This window comes from Vitis riparia, chromosome 19 (assembly GCF_004353265.1).
Source record: "Vitis riparia cultivar Riparia Gloire de Montpellier isolate 1030 chromosome 19, EGFV_Vit.rip_1.0, whole genome shotgun sequence".
NCBI lineage: Eukaryota > Viridiplantae > Streptophyta > Magnoliopsida > Vitales > Vitaceae > Vitis > Vitis riparia.
The window spans coordinates 1,944,294-1,958,422 of NC_048449.1; the positions used below are offsets into that span (position 1 = coordinate 1,944,294).

The 14,129-nt window shown below is 33.8% G+C and overlaps 1 protein-coding gene across 1 annotated transcript; it reads right to left on the reverse strand.

The window, feature by feature from the left end:
- Nucleotides 1-6,852: 6,852 nt before the first annotated feature.
- Nucleotides 6,853-13,434, reverse strand: LOC117909673 (probable beta-1,3-galactosyltransferase 14). The gene is made up of 7 exons (XM_034823772.1): nt 12,892-13,434; nt 10,947-11,099; nt 10,782-10,864; nt 10,573-10,672; nt 9,424-9,537; nt 8,172-8,314; nt 6,853-7,194 (listed from the first exon to the last, which is right to left on the reverse strand). The coding sequence occupies exons 1-7, from the start codon at nt 13,257-13,259 to the stop codon at nt 7,109-7,111; spliced, it is 1,047 nt and encodes a 348-aa protein (XP_034679663.1). The 5' UTR covers nt 13,260-13,434; the 3' UTR covers nt 6,853-7,108.
- Between the last annotated feature and the right edge of the window lie 695 nt (nt 13,435-14,129).

Here is a 14,129-nt window from a genome sequence, read left to right on the forward strand (position 1 = left end):
AGCCCACAGATTAGAAACCACTAAATCCAAGGTGGAACCATAATATTATTTTATTATTTATATATATGAAAAGGGCATTGAAATTTCCAAGAGGCTGACCTGCCATGTGAGAGACATGAGGAAAGCTTAGAATGTCTTGGGAGTTTGAAAACCACAGTGTAAGAGTACGGATTCATGAAATTTTAAGGATTACACTGCAGTGTTGCAGACCCAATAATCATGGGGTCAGACCCACCATGCTCATCACATGAGATAGAGAAAAAAGAAGGCATATTGGGGTCTGAAATATGGAAAGGGTGATGATGTATTTGCATTGTAGTCTTTGTTGTTATTTTGTCTTCATGAGAGGAGTTGTGTGATGTCTTCACACATGGTTTCTCAATTCCATTTCTTTATGCCTCATTTTGTTGACATCTTTTGTTTTTCGTCTTTTATTTTTCTCTCTATTGGTCATTTTCATTCCTTTAGTAGACTAATCTAATTAGCATTAGTTGATATAACTCTAAGCCCAACTATCATTCTTTGAATAATGTTAGAAAAAAGTATTTTGACCTACCCATTGGCTATTTTTTTTTTTTTTTGTTCTTTCAAAAAAAAGAAAAAAAAAACAAAAAAAGGAAAAAAATCTCATGATGGGAGCTGCAAGAGCATGTGAAGACCACATGGCAATGGAAGAGATGTTGAAAAACAAAGAGATTGTTCTTGTTTTTGGTTTTGGTTTTTGGAGAGGACTTTGCAGAAGTGTGGAATCATTTTGTAGAACTTTTGTATCTGTCTAAGAGTCATTTCCTTTTCTCCTTCTTCCATCCTTATCTCCCCTTTATGTGAACACATGCCACCCCTCTCTCTTGCCCATCTTTTTCCAACCTGTATATGGGAGGATTGGTTTGTGGCTTAAACCCTAAACCCTAAGCCCACCCCCACCCCTAACCCCCACATCGTTGTGATCATCTCTATTTATTTATTTTCTCTAGATATATATTGAAACTAGGCTTGGACTTTGCTCACATGGCTGCATTCAGTGCTGCAACTTGCAAGCCTTTCTACTCATTTAAAATCTTCAACTGCCTTCCTCATTAATTCTATGCATTTTTCTCAATTATTATATAAATAGTGGTCTATGCCCTTGTAAACTTTCATTTAACCAAACTTGTTACTACGATTATTCCTTGGTTGAAGTCTTTATCCACTTTTCGATATCTTGTGTACTTTTTAGTCCCATTTGGACACGTATAAAAATAAAAATAAGATCAAGTACGAAAAATATGATTAAGAAATAAAATTACGATTAAATTATGACAATCATATAATAATGATACAAACAGTATGACCTGTCTCTTTATCAATATAATTTTTTTTATCGAATATTATAAGATATATACAAATGATTGATTTAACGAGTAAAGATTTACGGGATAATTGTTTAAGAAAATTGATTTTGAAAATGGTAAAAAAAAAAAAATCAAATTTTGGTCACTTACCCTCCATATGATTGGAATATGGTAAGATTTGACCCTTTCCTAATGACTTGGTGAAGAATCTCAAGCCATAAGAGAGTACGGATAGGGCTCAAATTTGTACCAAATTGAGACAAATAATAATGGATGTCACAACCCCATTTGAACAATCAACTTGAGAGGTTGAAACTTTGCATTACTTTACAAACAAAGTGAGACATAGCCTTTAATTTGTTAGGGTTTCATGTCCCTCTACATGTGTAACAAATGCAACGATCTTCATAGTGGGTCCCATCTCAACTAGGCCCTACAAAACCTAATCAAATTGGATTAAGTCGAGGACTTGTTCAACACGTAAAATATATATACATATATAGACGTGTGAACTCTCAAAATTTTCAATTTAAAAACTAAGGGGTTTTTTTTCTTGTCAATACTTTGTTTTTTAAATATTTTTTTTAAGAAAAATATTTTGTTTGAATATAAAAAATAAAAGAAATTCAACTTTTATATATAAAAAAAAGTAAAAGGAATGATATTTTTCTCTATGGTTTTTATTTTGATTTCAAACAAATTCAAGTAAAGACAAATGCCAAAACCTTAGGGGTTATTTAAATGCACTTTTTATTTTTTATTTTAAAAATAAAAATGAATAGTAATTTCTATATAAAATATAATAATTCTTTCCAATTTACCAAAAGATAATGAATTTTAACAATTAATATATTAAAAAAATTTATGATCTTAAATTTTGAAAGTAACTTTTAAAAATATAAGATAAATATAGAGAAATTACTTTTATTTTAATTTTTTTTAAAATAAGTACTTAGATTATTAATATACTACTTTTTTAAACTTTTAGAGGCATGGGGGCCTTGGGTAGTTGGACCTTATCTATAATATTCTTAATTTTATAAAATAAAAACAAAAATAAAAATCATATCAAGTATAAGTAAAAAAAATAAATAAAAAAATAAAAATCTTTTTAAAGAATCATTTTTATGATCTAACCCTCAAATAAAAAAAATTAAAAAAAAAAAAAAGGAGCTAGTGATGGATGATGTCCCATTGGTGGGTCCATAAAATGGTATCAGCAGAAACCAGAAGCATATGAACACATGCAGGGTGGTGGACAATCTCCATTGTCTGCTCTTAGGGGCACCTTGGATTCCTCCTAGAAAGAGAGAGAAAATGGTGAGAGAAAGAGTGTTCCTTCATGGGTGGGCTGTAAAACTTTGTCCTCAATCAATTTTTGTACAGACTTTTTCTTATTTATAATTGGGGTTTCTCTTGTTATCTTCTTTGGAAGTTTGTTTCTTTTGTTTTTATTGACTATGTGGGGGGAGGATAGATGATAGATCCCCTTGAAAACCCAGAAAAAGTTCAGTGAAATTTGAGTTGATCATCAGTCAAAAAAGCAAAACAATCTATGGATTTATGTGTATAGGAGAAAGTGGCTGATCATGATCAGGCTTGGCAGTAAAACAAGTCAGACCAGAGCCATCATTGAAGCTGTAACTTAGAATTATCAACAGAAGTTTGAATCTCTCTCCCTTCCCTCCCCCTCCATCTCTCTCTCTCCCTCTCTCTCTCTCTCTCTCTCTCATGTATTATGATATATGGATAAAAGGGCTTTTGTTGAGGGACTGAAAGGACACGTGATGCCCATTTGGTGAGGTAGAGCAACCATCATGTTGGGAGACCTTTGTACTTCACTTTTGTATCCTCTTCCCTGGTAATTTAATTTAATTTAATTTGTAATAATTTCTTTTAATAACATTTGATATAATGTGTGATGTGGTACACAAGCTGAAGAAGGGAAGTTCTTAGATACCCATGAACTACCTCATCTGATTTATACGGATGTATTTTAAAGCTTTTGTACAAGTACATCAAAAGCAAATCTTATCCATATGGTCATATGATAAATGGTACCAAAATTAATTTTCATTTCAAAAATGTATGGAATTTGGTCATTTATGAGTCTTTGGGTCACAAGCTAAAAATGTGTTTGAGTTTTTTTGGTTGGGTGTTCAAGTGTAAAGTGTACTAAATCTTGTCACTTATATACTTAGAATTAGTAATTAAAAATTAAAAATTTTACCATAAAAACGGAGAATGGTTTTTTATTTTTTTTATTTTATGAAATAGAATTTCTTTTATTGATCTCCTTTAAGATTTTGACTAAATACATTTAGTTTTCCTACCCTTTTCAGTTATTATTTTCATTTACCTTCTTTTTAATTCAAAATAAGAGAGGTATTTAATAAATTTTCAAACCAGTAAAAACTAATTATATTTAACTAAAACCTCAAAAAAGATAAATGATATTAATCATTTTTTTCCCTTTCGGTTATAGTACCAAAAGCTTTTGAGGGTAGATTCAAGTTGATAATATATCCCTATAGAAAAATAGTAATGAACAATAAAATAAAATCTAAGGGAAAATAAAATATTGGTATTGTTTCAAATCTTTGTTTTGACTTATATGAGATATGATTATGCTTTAGTGACAACTAATACAAGGGAATTACTATTTTCACCTCTTTACTATCTTGGTCCTCCCTCTCCTTAAGATTATTTAATGTCTCCATACCCCCCCCCCCCAAAAAAAAATTCTTAAATTATGTCTTTGGTTTCTCCACATCCTTTTTTTTTTTTTAAATAATAAATTAAAAAAAAACTAAAAATATAAAATCCATGCCAATATGAAAGCCTAAAAGTCAAAACAAGATTTTAGTTTCATAAAGTAAAAAAGGAAAATTCATTAGACGATAAGATAAAAAATAAGAATGATCGAGGAATCAAATGATATTATTCTCTTTTTTTATTTTTGGAGATTTGAAATATTAGAAGCATGATTATTACTTTCTTACGGTGTCATCCTCATCCGATGATCATAATTACAAACATGGTAATCAACCTTATTTATAAATATGACAAAAAATCTTTAAAAAAATCCTCTTTTTTCTTTTCTTTTTTTTGATCCTTTGGAATTTAAGTGAAAATATGAAATTTCAAGACTTTAAAATAATCATGAATGTGTGACCACGTTTTAAATCGCTTTGCAAGTGTGCATGGGGTATAGTCAAGCAATAATGGATTACAAGATGGGCCCAATCTTTTGGTTTTTCTTAGCCCAATGAAAAGCCCTATCTTTTTGGAGACCCACCAACATATGATTCATTATCAAGTTTCCCTTGATTACTACTCCTTAGTCCACCATCATTTGAATGATTTCCAAATCAATTAAGAAATAATTGAAAGTCAAAAACTTCACTTAGACTTCACCCATTTCCCTTTTAATCAATGTCTCTCAAACCTAACCCTTTTGGTAGGTGGTTCAAAGCCATCCCTCCTAATTGTTTTCTTCTAATTTTATAATTTTTGTTCCCTTTTTTGAAGAGGAAAATGTATATGTCATGTTGAAATTTTCTAAGATATTTCTCGACATTTCTAGGGTTTTAACATCGAGTCATAATGGAATTGAAGACTTTTGGGTAGACACTTTTAGGGTTTTAATACTCAGTCATAAATGGAAAGGGTAGCCTCGAGAGTCAAACTAAGAGAAAAGTAATAGTCATGCTAAATGACAAATAATTCAATAGCGTTCACTTTATAAATTTAGAAATTTCTTCACAAACAAAAAGTTTTAAAAATCATCAAGTCTTGGGTGGATACCAACCAGCACAGCAGTATAACTCTAAGCATGGCTTCCACATGCATCCGGGCCATAAGAAAAGACCCACCAACATGGGCAACCATTGCAACTATTCAGACATGTGAAACTGGGTGTTGTCACATGGGATTTAATGATGGGGTGAGGAGACCATGTCCCCTTGTGATAGCATTTTGGGTGTTTGAAACTTTGTCCTGATCACAGTTCACAAGTCTTCTCTATGACTTTGGTTTCTCTGCTCTTACTCGTAATAGTAGCTTGGGGAGGTGTTTGATACCAGAAACTAAGCTGAGGATTCTGTTATGAAGAAATGTGCATAGGAAAAAGAAGAGAGTTAGGTATCATAAGGAGTGGTGATTCAGTGAAGCTTCCTAGAATCCTTTCTCAAGATGCAGGGAGGTAGGATTTCACAAGCTTCTTCTATTCTACTGGGCCTCTCTGAAACCATGCCTATATTGTTATGCCTTTCCTTCAGGCGGAACTTAGCAATGGAGGACCTTCTAAGATAGGGCAGAGACCTGCCCCATAAATGGTCTCTGGAGAACCATGTTTTCAGTCAGTAGGGCTACCTCTATAAGAATGTATCCTTTCTTCTAAGGTTAGGAGGCCATTTTGCTGAGTTTCCCTGAGAGTCGTTCCTAGCTATTCTTTAACTACCCACTTGTCTGGATTTTCAGTATAGGCCCTTGTTTTGAAGGTCACTTTATATCACTTGGTATCCTTCTTTCCCTGAAAGAAAAGGGTCACCTTGTGCCCTTGGACTGATAACCTTATCAGCATATATCTGCTAACCTAGCCTCCTCCATCACTCAGACCAACAAGGGGTGGCTGAGTTTAGTATGGTGATCACCCTCCACATCTAGATAGAATAGGTTAAAGACACCCAACCAAACCCACATTATGAAATTTGGGTCTGAGTCCTAAGATCCAAATTCAACTCCACTGCTGAAACCCAACCAAGCCTATCCAAAACTCAAACACAAATGCTAGGACCTAAAAATGATTGGATTCATTACCTAAGCTGGAGCCAACCAGCTATTATGGGCACTTCCGTTTTCTGATAAATATGAGAACTACAGTTAGACCATGCATCTCTCCAAACACATAAATGTACTATGCTTCCTTGATTACATTGCCTGGATTAGCCTAAATGATTCTCAGAATTACACCAAGGATGCGAAGCATATGTTGCTCAAAGACAAACCCAGATCATTGTAAGTTAACTCAGCCCAAGCATGGATAGTTGAGCTGTGCATGAATTTGGGCTCCAAACGGTTAACCTCTTGGAAATCAAAGCCCACATAAACTCTATAACGACAATATCAGTCTTGATACCACATAAGAATTTGTGAAAGTTTAATTGTAGTTGTTTGAACTTTGAAACCCAGCAAGTAACTTCAAGTCAGTGTACGGGTAGGAATAGTGACCAGCAAGGGGTTGAGCACCCAACATTCAATGGTCCTTGCCTGACTTTAATTCACAGGCAGGAGGCTTTAATTCCAAGAAGAACGACTCAACTTATCAGCCTGACTTGACCAATTAATTTTAGCTATTCCACTCATATAACCGCCATATACCTTGCCAAAGAACACTTCATGCATGTTTTTTATAGATGAACCAAACTTAAGATGGTAAAAAACATATGTACCAGCAACACATAGCCATGTACCCATGTTCCATCATTATCGATTTATTTATTTATTGAGATCAAGCAGCTAAAAACCTCTCTAACATAATTATGTAGCTCGTAGATACATTCAAGATGCTGTTTGTTGAAAGAAATGTGAGTTAGCATGGGCAACATAATAACTACCCATTTTCCTAGATTTTTTCACTCTTGACATAAAAGGAAAATTGTGATGCTGTGACAAAATTGTATTTGAATTTATATCATTGTAAAAAGGGACAAAATTACACAGAAAATGGAAAGAAGGATGGTCAGAATCAGACATAATTGATAGCAGGAAGAATGCTAATCATCAGATACCAAAGTTGGGGTGTTTGAGCAGATCTCTTTTTGATGGAGTTCCAATAGCCTCTTCTCTGGATTACAAAGACCTGCATCATAAGATTAGTGTTATTATAATATTATGAATAACTTGCCTGTGAGGATTTAACTAAAGTACATCTTTTCCTGAGCAGAACTAACACTCTAATAGCTTTATTATTTGTTCACTAAGAAAGTATTAGGAAGCCTAAGAACGTAAATTTTATGAGTCTTAACAACATTTGAAACAAAAACAAATCCCACTGTTGCATATTCCTAATATATTTAGGATATTAAAGGCAGGCACCAATTCAATTTTATGACTAGTTTCTACGGTGACTCTAATTTTTTGCAATGGTTCACTTCTGTTGGGATATGAATTTCATTTGAAGTATAAATATGTACCTGAAAAGGGTATGGCAAAGACTTGAAACAGTACATCACCCATGTGATGTGCAAGAGTTCTTCAACTTTGAGGGCATATGGAGTAATAAACTTGAGCATCAGGTCTCTAGCGTAAAGGGATGTTGATAAAACAAAAAATTAAGTGCTTAAATTTTTAGTGTTTGAATTACAAATGTCAAAATCCTAAATGCCGAATTAAGTGCTCATCATATGAAATTTGAGTGATGAATGTAATTGAACTGTTTGGCCTTTGGCATCATACAGAATCTGAGTGCTGGATTTAACAAAAATGTTTGATAAGTAAATAATAACAATAATAATCAAATCCTAAAACCAATCTATTTTACAAATTTAATCAAGTAGAATTTAATTTTTACTGCATTATCAAACATAATAAATGAGGGAGACCACCTTTTTTCAAATTAGCTTTAAGTATAATCGATCGATAGAAGTAATTTTTGTTATGGGTAAAAAAATTTCTTTGGTTTGTCCTCCCTAATACTTGAACTTGGAACCTCCCACATCCCCACTATAATCCTTTCACTTGAGTCAGGCCTTAAGGGGTGATTTGAAATTACTAAATGGAATTATTCTCTCCACCAATTCATGTCTGTTGTTTATTAAGGCTTGAAGAGATACCAACCTGAACATTTGGGAATATCCCACACAGCAATTGATGATGATGTACACTCTGGTGAACACAGTGCTCGATTATCTTCGTGGTTGACATTCATCGCCAGCATCCATGCCCCAATTGTAACATCCTCATTGCTAAACATCCGGAAACTGAAATATCAAACAAATGGAACATATTATATGCATGTTAAGAGAAAGATTCAAAAAAGGGCACTGTGCGACTATGAGAAGTTTTAATAATTAATCTGTGAAAGCCAAATAAGTGCCCACCGAATTTCTCACAGCATATAGAAGACATTTTCATTGCATAAAAAAAAATGGCAAAGGCATCTTTTTCAATATGATAAAATTGTATTGAAATTTGGGGGTTGGGGAGGAGGGGAGTGTGATGTTTAACAGCTCTTCAAAATTAAAACATTAAAGAGCTTAGCAGTCATTTTTCTTTTTCCTTTTGGAATACATCACCTACTTTTGTCCCCATTGGGAATCATACTTCAGACCTCCTACATCCCAACCCAGCCCCTTGCCACTTGAACCAGGCCTCCAGGGTAAGTCAACTTTATTTTCTACCTTGTAATATACCTGAGACCGAGAGGAACTTGTCGCAACTGGGTCAAGGTGACATGGGCATGGGAGAGACAAGAAGTGCTCACTTCTGGTTTGAGAAAAAAGGAAAGGAGACTAGAGATTTTTTTTTTTTTCCTCTCTCTAATGAGAACACCCTTTATCAGTGAAAATGCAGCATAGTGGTGCAACTCAGCAAGGATCACATAGCTTAGAATGCATTCTCGTCTTATTGTAGTTTCAACAATCTTAAAACACCAGATTACCCTATGAGTGCACATTTTATATGTCCTATGTACTTGGTGCACCGTTTCTTTGGCTCTTGTTTATAAAATCTTATTATTTTTCTATCAAAAATCAGTCCCCATCTTTACAAGACAACCTTTGTATATGGCAGATTTTAATCTTTTTTCAATGTGACCTCCAAAACAACCTGCAGATGATCAGTAACCTTTACATCATAGTAGGTATCAAGGTGCCAACAATTATAAAATTCCATTAAGTTTTTTCAAAGTCAACTAAACAGCAAAATACCAGTAAATCCCAAATTAAATGATGTTACTTCATTGAAGTTAAGCTATGAGAATATAATTTGATAATGGATGTAATAGGAAGTTAAATCAGAAAAACACTTTAAGCTATAATTAATAGATTGAGTTCTCCACTAATTTAAGTCATTGAAAGGATGAACTTGCCTGTTGTTTCTAAGAGCAACCAAGCTTGCAACAACATCAGCAGAAAGAGCATATATTGGACCATAAGCATGGAGAAAATACTCATTCCCAAGCATGTAGGAGAGTGGCTCATACCTGCATCAATTTCATTGACCCGGTTACATCATAAATACATAATTGGCCCTAATTTCTTGCAATCATTAAACATTACATGGTAATAATATATTGCCACTATGGATGGCCTCATTCCTCTAAACAGAAGAAAAACAATGCATATAGACCCCTATGGCTAAATTTGATTGACAATTCCCTATATTTTCACAGTTTCCAACATGATTACAACAGATTAAAACTTTCCTGAGTTGCATACCTATTTTTTCTGTTTTGGTCCTTCAGAGTCTTCAAGTTAGATAAAAAATTTAGTTTAAAAAAAAAATTAATTAAAAGTGTACCCTCTCCAATATCTTCTACAGTGTCAAATGACAAAAAAGGAAAAAGAAAACTTTCAAACCTTCTACTAGAAGTATGATTACTTAACTACTTCAGAGCAGAAGTTCTGGATTTGGATCTCATTTTGCTATGGTGTTTTTTTCAACCATGAGACTGATCATCAGATCATATTTCTGCAGATAAGTCTAGATAGTTACAGTAGATTCTGATTCTTCAAAAGTTTCGGACTTTATAAAGGTTTGCTAGTACTTTATCAACAAATCTGAATGCACAAAATACCATGGATATATACCAATGAAAACATATAGGAAAAGCAGTTTATAATTAGCTCTTCAAGAGGTGAATTACCTACGTATCTGCATGACTGTATCATTCTATAAATGTACCATTAATTTCATATACTCATATATTTGCTTAGATTCTTCAATTTCATGTGTACAATATCTATCAGTAGTTAGTTTCAAACAAGAACATTCACATTTTTCATCCATCCAGAAGTAATTCCATGATTCCCTCTTCCTTTTTATTCCTTTCTTTCTTAATAAATTAACATCATCAAGCTAACAAGGCATGTTAATCCAGTCTTTCATCCTTTGTCCAATAGCAGAGATCCATTAGCGTCAAGCAAAGAGAGAACAGTCATAAGCTGAAGCAAGACGTAAAGTCATCACATGAAAATCATGAAACAAAACACTATAAAAAAAACATCCCAGAACTAACCATTTCAGCTTTGGGTCAGTGAAAACCGGACCCTTCTTCATGCATCCAAGGTAAGTTTGAGAGTGTGAACGCTCTTTTGCCAAGAGCAGTGACAGGCGATCTACAACCAATACAGCAAAACAGGCAAATAATTGCATGAAAAAGCAAAAGCAAAGGAAATCCTTAGCACTCGGCATAAGAGCATGGAAAAACTTTGTGATTCTAGTCACCTGGCCTCAAGTATATGTCATCATCAGCTTTAACATAGAACTCAGAGTCAAAAAGTGCATAGGCAGCTTTGAAGAAAGCTAGCCTGCAATAGAGACACCGATCAGTGCACATCTACAAGAACATTGGACACAGAAGACAACTATTTGACAATCACCAGCACTAACGTTTTGTATGGGAGCTTACTGTACTCCTCCTCAATATCTAATAACATGAAATCATCATATTGTGCAACCTCCTTTCTGAGCTCTGCCATCTTTGCTCTATCGTTGGTTCTACCAATAACAAACCTGAATGCCAAACCAGTAGCGTCTTCCAGGCTGCAAGCCATTGTTCCAATTCAAAAGTGACTCAAGAAACAGGAATAGCAAAACAGCACAAACTAGGGGAAGGAATTTTATGTAACAGCAGTCTTTTCAATGTGTATATATGTGCACATGCACAAGTGTACAATGTACTCACAGTTGTAGATCATAAAAACAATGCAATCATAATGAACCATATCCAAACCATTTTTTCCTGCATACAGCAAGTCCAGACCGAAAAATAGCAATGCTAACAGATCCTCCCAATAAACTATGACTAACATATGCCTGTTTGAAATCATTGCCTAAATTTATTCCTCTATATGTATAATTCTTGAACATCTAATGGAAATCATTCATCAAAACAGTTAATAACTTCTTCCTGCTATCCCTTTTGAAGTAGGACCTTCCTAACCACCTTGTTTTAGGGTCATCTATTGGAGCATATAGCCCCATACTACTTGACAGCAGAAGATAACTCTTTCCATGAGAGAATTTTCTCCTTTTCTTTTCCCATGATCACCAGTGTTTTTTTTTTTTTTTTTTGATAGGTAACCATGATCACCAGTGTTATGTCACATGTTCCTTGTATCTTTTATAGCATCTTATCCAATGCTAACCTTTTAGTGACAATTAGCTTTGTGAAAATCTTTTATTCACACAACTGCAGCTTCTCAAGCTTCTGGTGCTCATGTTACCAGCAATTTCAGATGTCTTCGCCTCATTATTGGACCCTTGCCAGCATTTGTAGCCTCATGTTTGTCCTATAGATCGTTTCTTGGGCATGTCTCAAACAGAGTTTGCCCATTCCCTCATCCTCCTATGCAGCCAAAAACTCACCTTCCCATAACCTTCCTCCCATATTTTGCTGCAAGCTGACCACCCATACCTTTTTTCCTTTCCTGCTACAGCCAGCACATCCCACTTCTTTATCTCCCAGACAAATGCCACCTTTTTCTTCAAGGAATTCCTATCCAGACCTTATCTTTTCCCCATGCACATTGCCCATCTTCTGAATTGGTTCATTTTTCTCTACCCTTTTTACCACAGACTTCCTCTCTTATTTTTTCACTCGTCTCTCCATCATATTCAATAAATCTCAGCAATTACACCCTAAACAAAAATTCTCCAACATTAAAAAAGAAAAGGCTGGAAATCTATAAAAGGTATCAACAAAATTAAATATATATTACATTATTAAGGAATAATATTTCTAATATCTCAATATACAAACTTATGAATGTATCTACACAGGCACATGCATATACATCAGCATTTATATCTAGTGACCAAAATATCAGGACAATATTCACTACATGCTACCAAATACCAATAGGTCCAATACATCGATAAAATGATCAACATGCTTATTGATATCTTCAAACATTTATCAATATTATGATTTTTTTTTTTTGATAGGTAATTTATCAATATTATGAATGAATCGTTTCTGAGGTAAATCCTTAAAAACCAAAATATATACTAGTGCCTTTGTCCTCCCCTGACAGTATAAAGAGTGGACGGCCAATGTATAGTATAAATGCCATGCAATCAGAATGAAAACACTCAGTAACACTACATCTCTTCAAAATTCTCAATATCTTCAGGCCATCGATTCTCAAGGAGTATCAATAATGACAAAAACAAGGGTTTCATTTGGACTAAATACAGGCAGAAATCTCAACATTTTGAAAACATTAAATTGAGCGCAAATGCAAATTATCCCAAACAGGTTATCTCAAAAACCAACAAACGAAATTGGAAATCCAAAAAATAAAAATAAAAAAGACCAGAAAAGAACCAATACCGCTGCAGCCCTTGCCGATCTGCGGGCATCCACGACTTCCTCAGCGACTGCCGCCGCCCCACAGACCCGAACCCAGTCTGAATCCCCACAAACCCCATCACCTTATACCTCTTCCCTCCCCCATCCCCACCACCACCATCACCGGAATCCCCGCCCCCTCCACCGCCACTTTTATCCCAAACCACAGACACCGATCTGACCGGGCCGCCGCCGCCAATGCAACTGTACCCTGAACCTGGACGGAGAAAGGCAAGGATCCCAAAAAGGAACCCGCCGAAGCCGGTGACGAGGCAGAGGAGGATGAAGAACGTGAATTTACTGCGCGAGGGAGGTTGACGGGCATGGAAGAATTTGGGAGAGGAAGGCATGGCTCAAAACCCTAGCAATCTTAGGGTTTCGAGTTGAGAATCTGAGAGATGATGATGGTTCATACTATTTGTAATCGAAAGAGAGAGAAAGAGATGAGAGAACAGAAACTGAAACTATGGCTTCTCTCAGAGATCAGAGAGAGGGACAGCTAACCTCCATTGAGTCTCAGCTAAGTTACCGTTTATGTTCGTTATTGTTTTTCTTTTTCTTTTTCTTTTTCTTTTTTTCTCCTTTTATTTCCTATTTTAATATTTAAATTAAATTTTAATACAACTCCATTTGAAAAAGCTATTTGTATTTTATCATATATATATTATATAATAAATGAAATAATATTTAAAATTATTTATAAATTTTAAATATTTTAATCATAAATATTATTAAACAAATTTCATTTTTTTAATAACAGATTAAAGGGTAATATAATTTTTATTTTAAACATAGTTAAAATTATTTTATTTTTTATTTAATTTACAAATTAAATATAAGTATAACATAACATATTAATTATATATACTATCTCAGAATTTCATATTCAATGGATATAATATTTAAAAATATCCTTAAATACGTATTTATTATCTAATGGAACATGATATTCTCAAATGTACATATTAAAAGTTTTTTTAAAAAAATAATATTATTTTAATTTCCTTATTTGCTTATAAGTAAAAAATTCTTCAAATATGAATAAAATAATTGTTATTAAACTTTAAAAATTGAATATTTAAAATATATATATATATATATATTGATAGACATATTGTCCCCTCTATGACACATCACAAATCTTAATACCACTGAGAAGAAAATATAAGTTTATTGACTACACCTAAATTCATAATTTATTTGAAAATGTTGAAATCTTT

Excerpts from the sequence above, each read along its gene's own strand:
- LOC117909673 (XM_034823772.1), bottom strand. The coding sequence starts at position 13,259 with ATGCCTTCCTCTCCCAAATTCTTCCATGCCCGTCAACCTCCCTCGCGC. Across the intron at positions 11,100-12,891 it reads GATCGGCAAGGGCTGCAGCG|CCTGGAAGACGCTACTGGTT; the intron begins GTATTGGTTCTT and ends AATGGCTTGCAG. Across the intron at positions 10,673-10,781 it reads TGACATATACTTGAGGCCAG|ATCGCCTGTCACTGCTCTTG; the intron begins GTGACTAGAATC and ends TATTGGTTGTAG.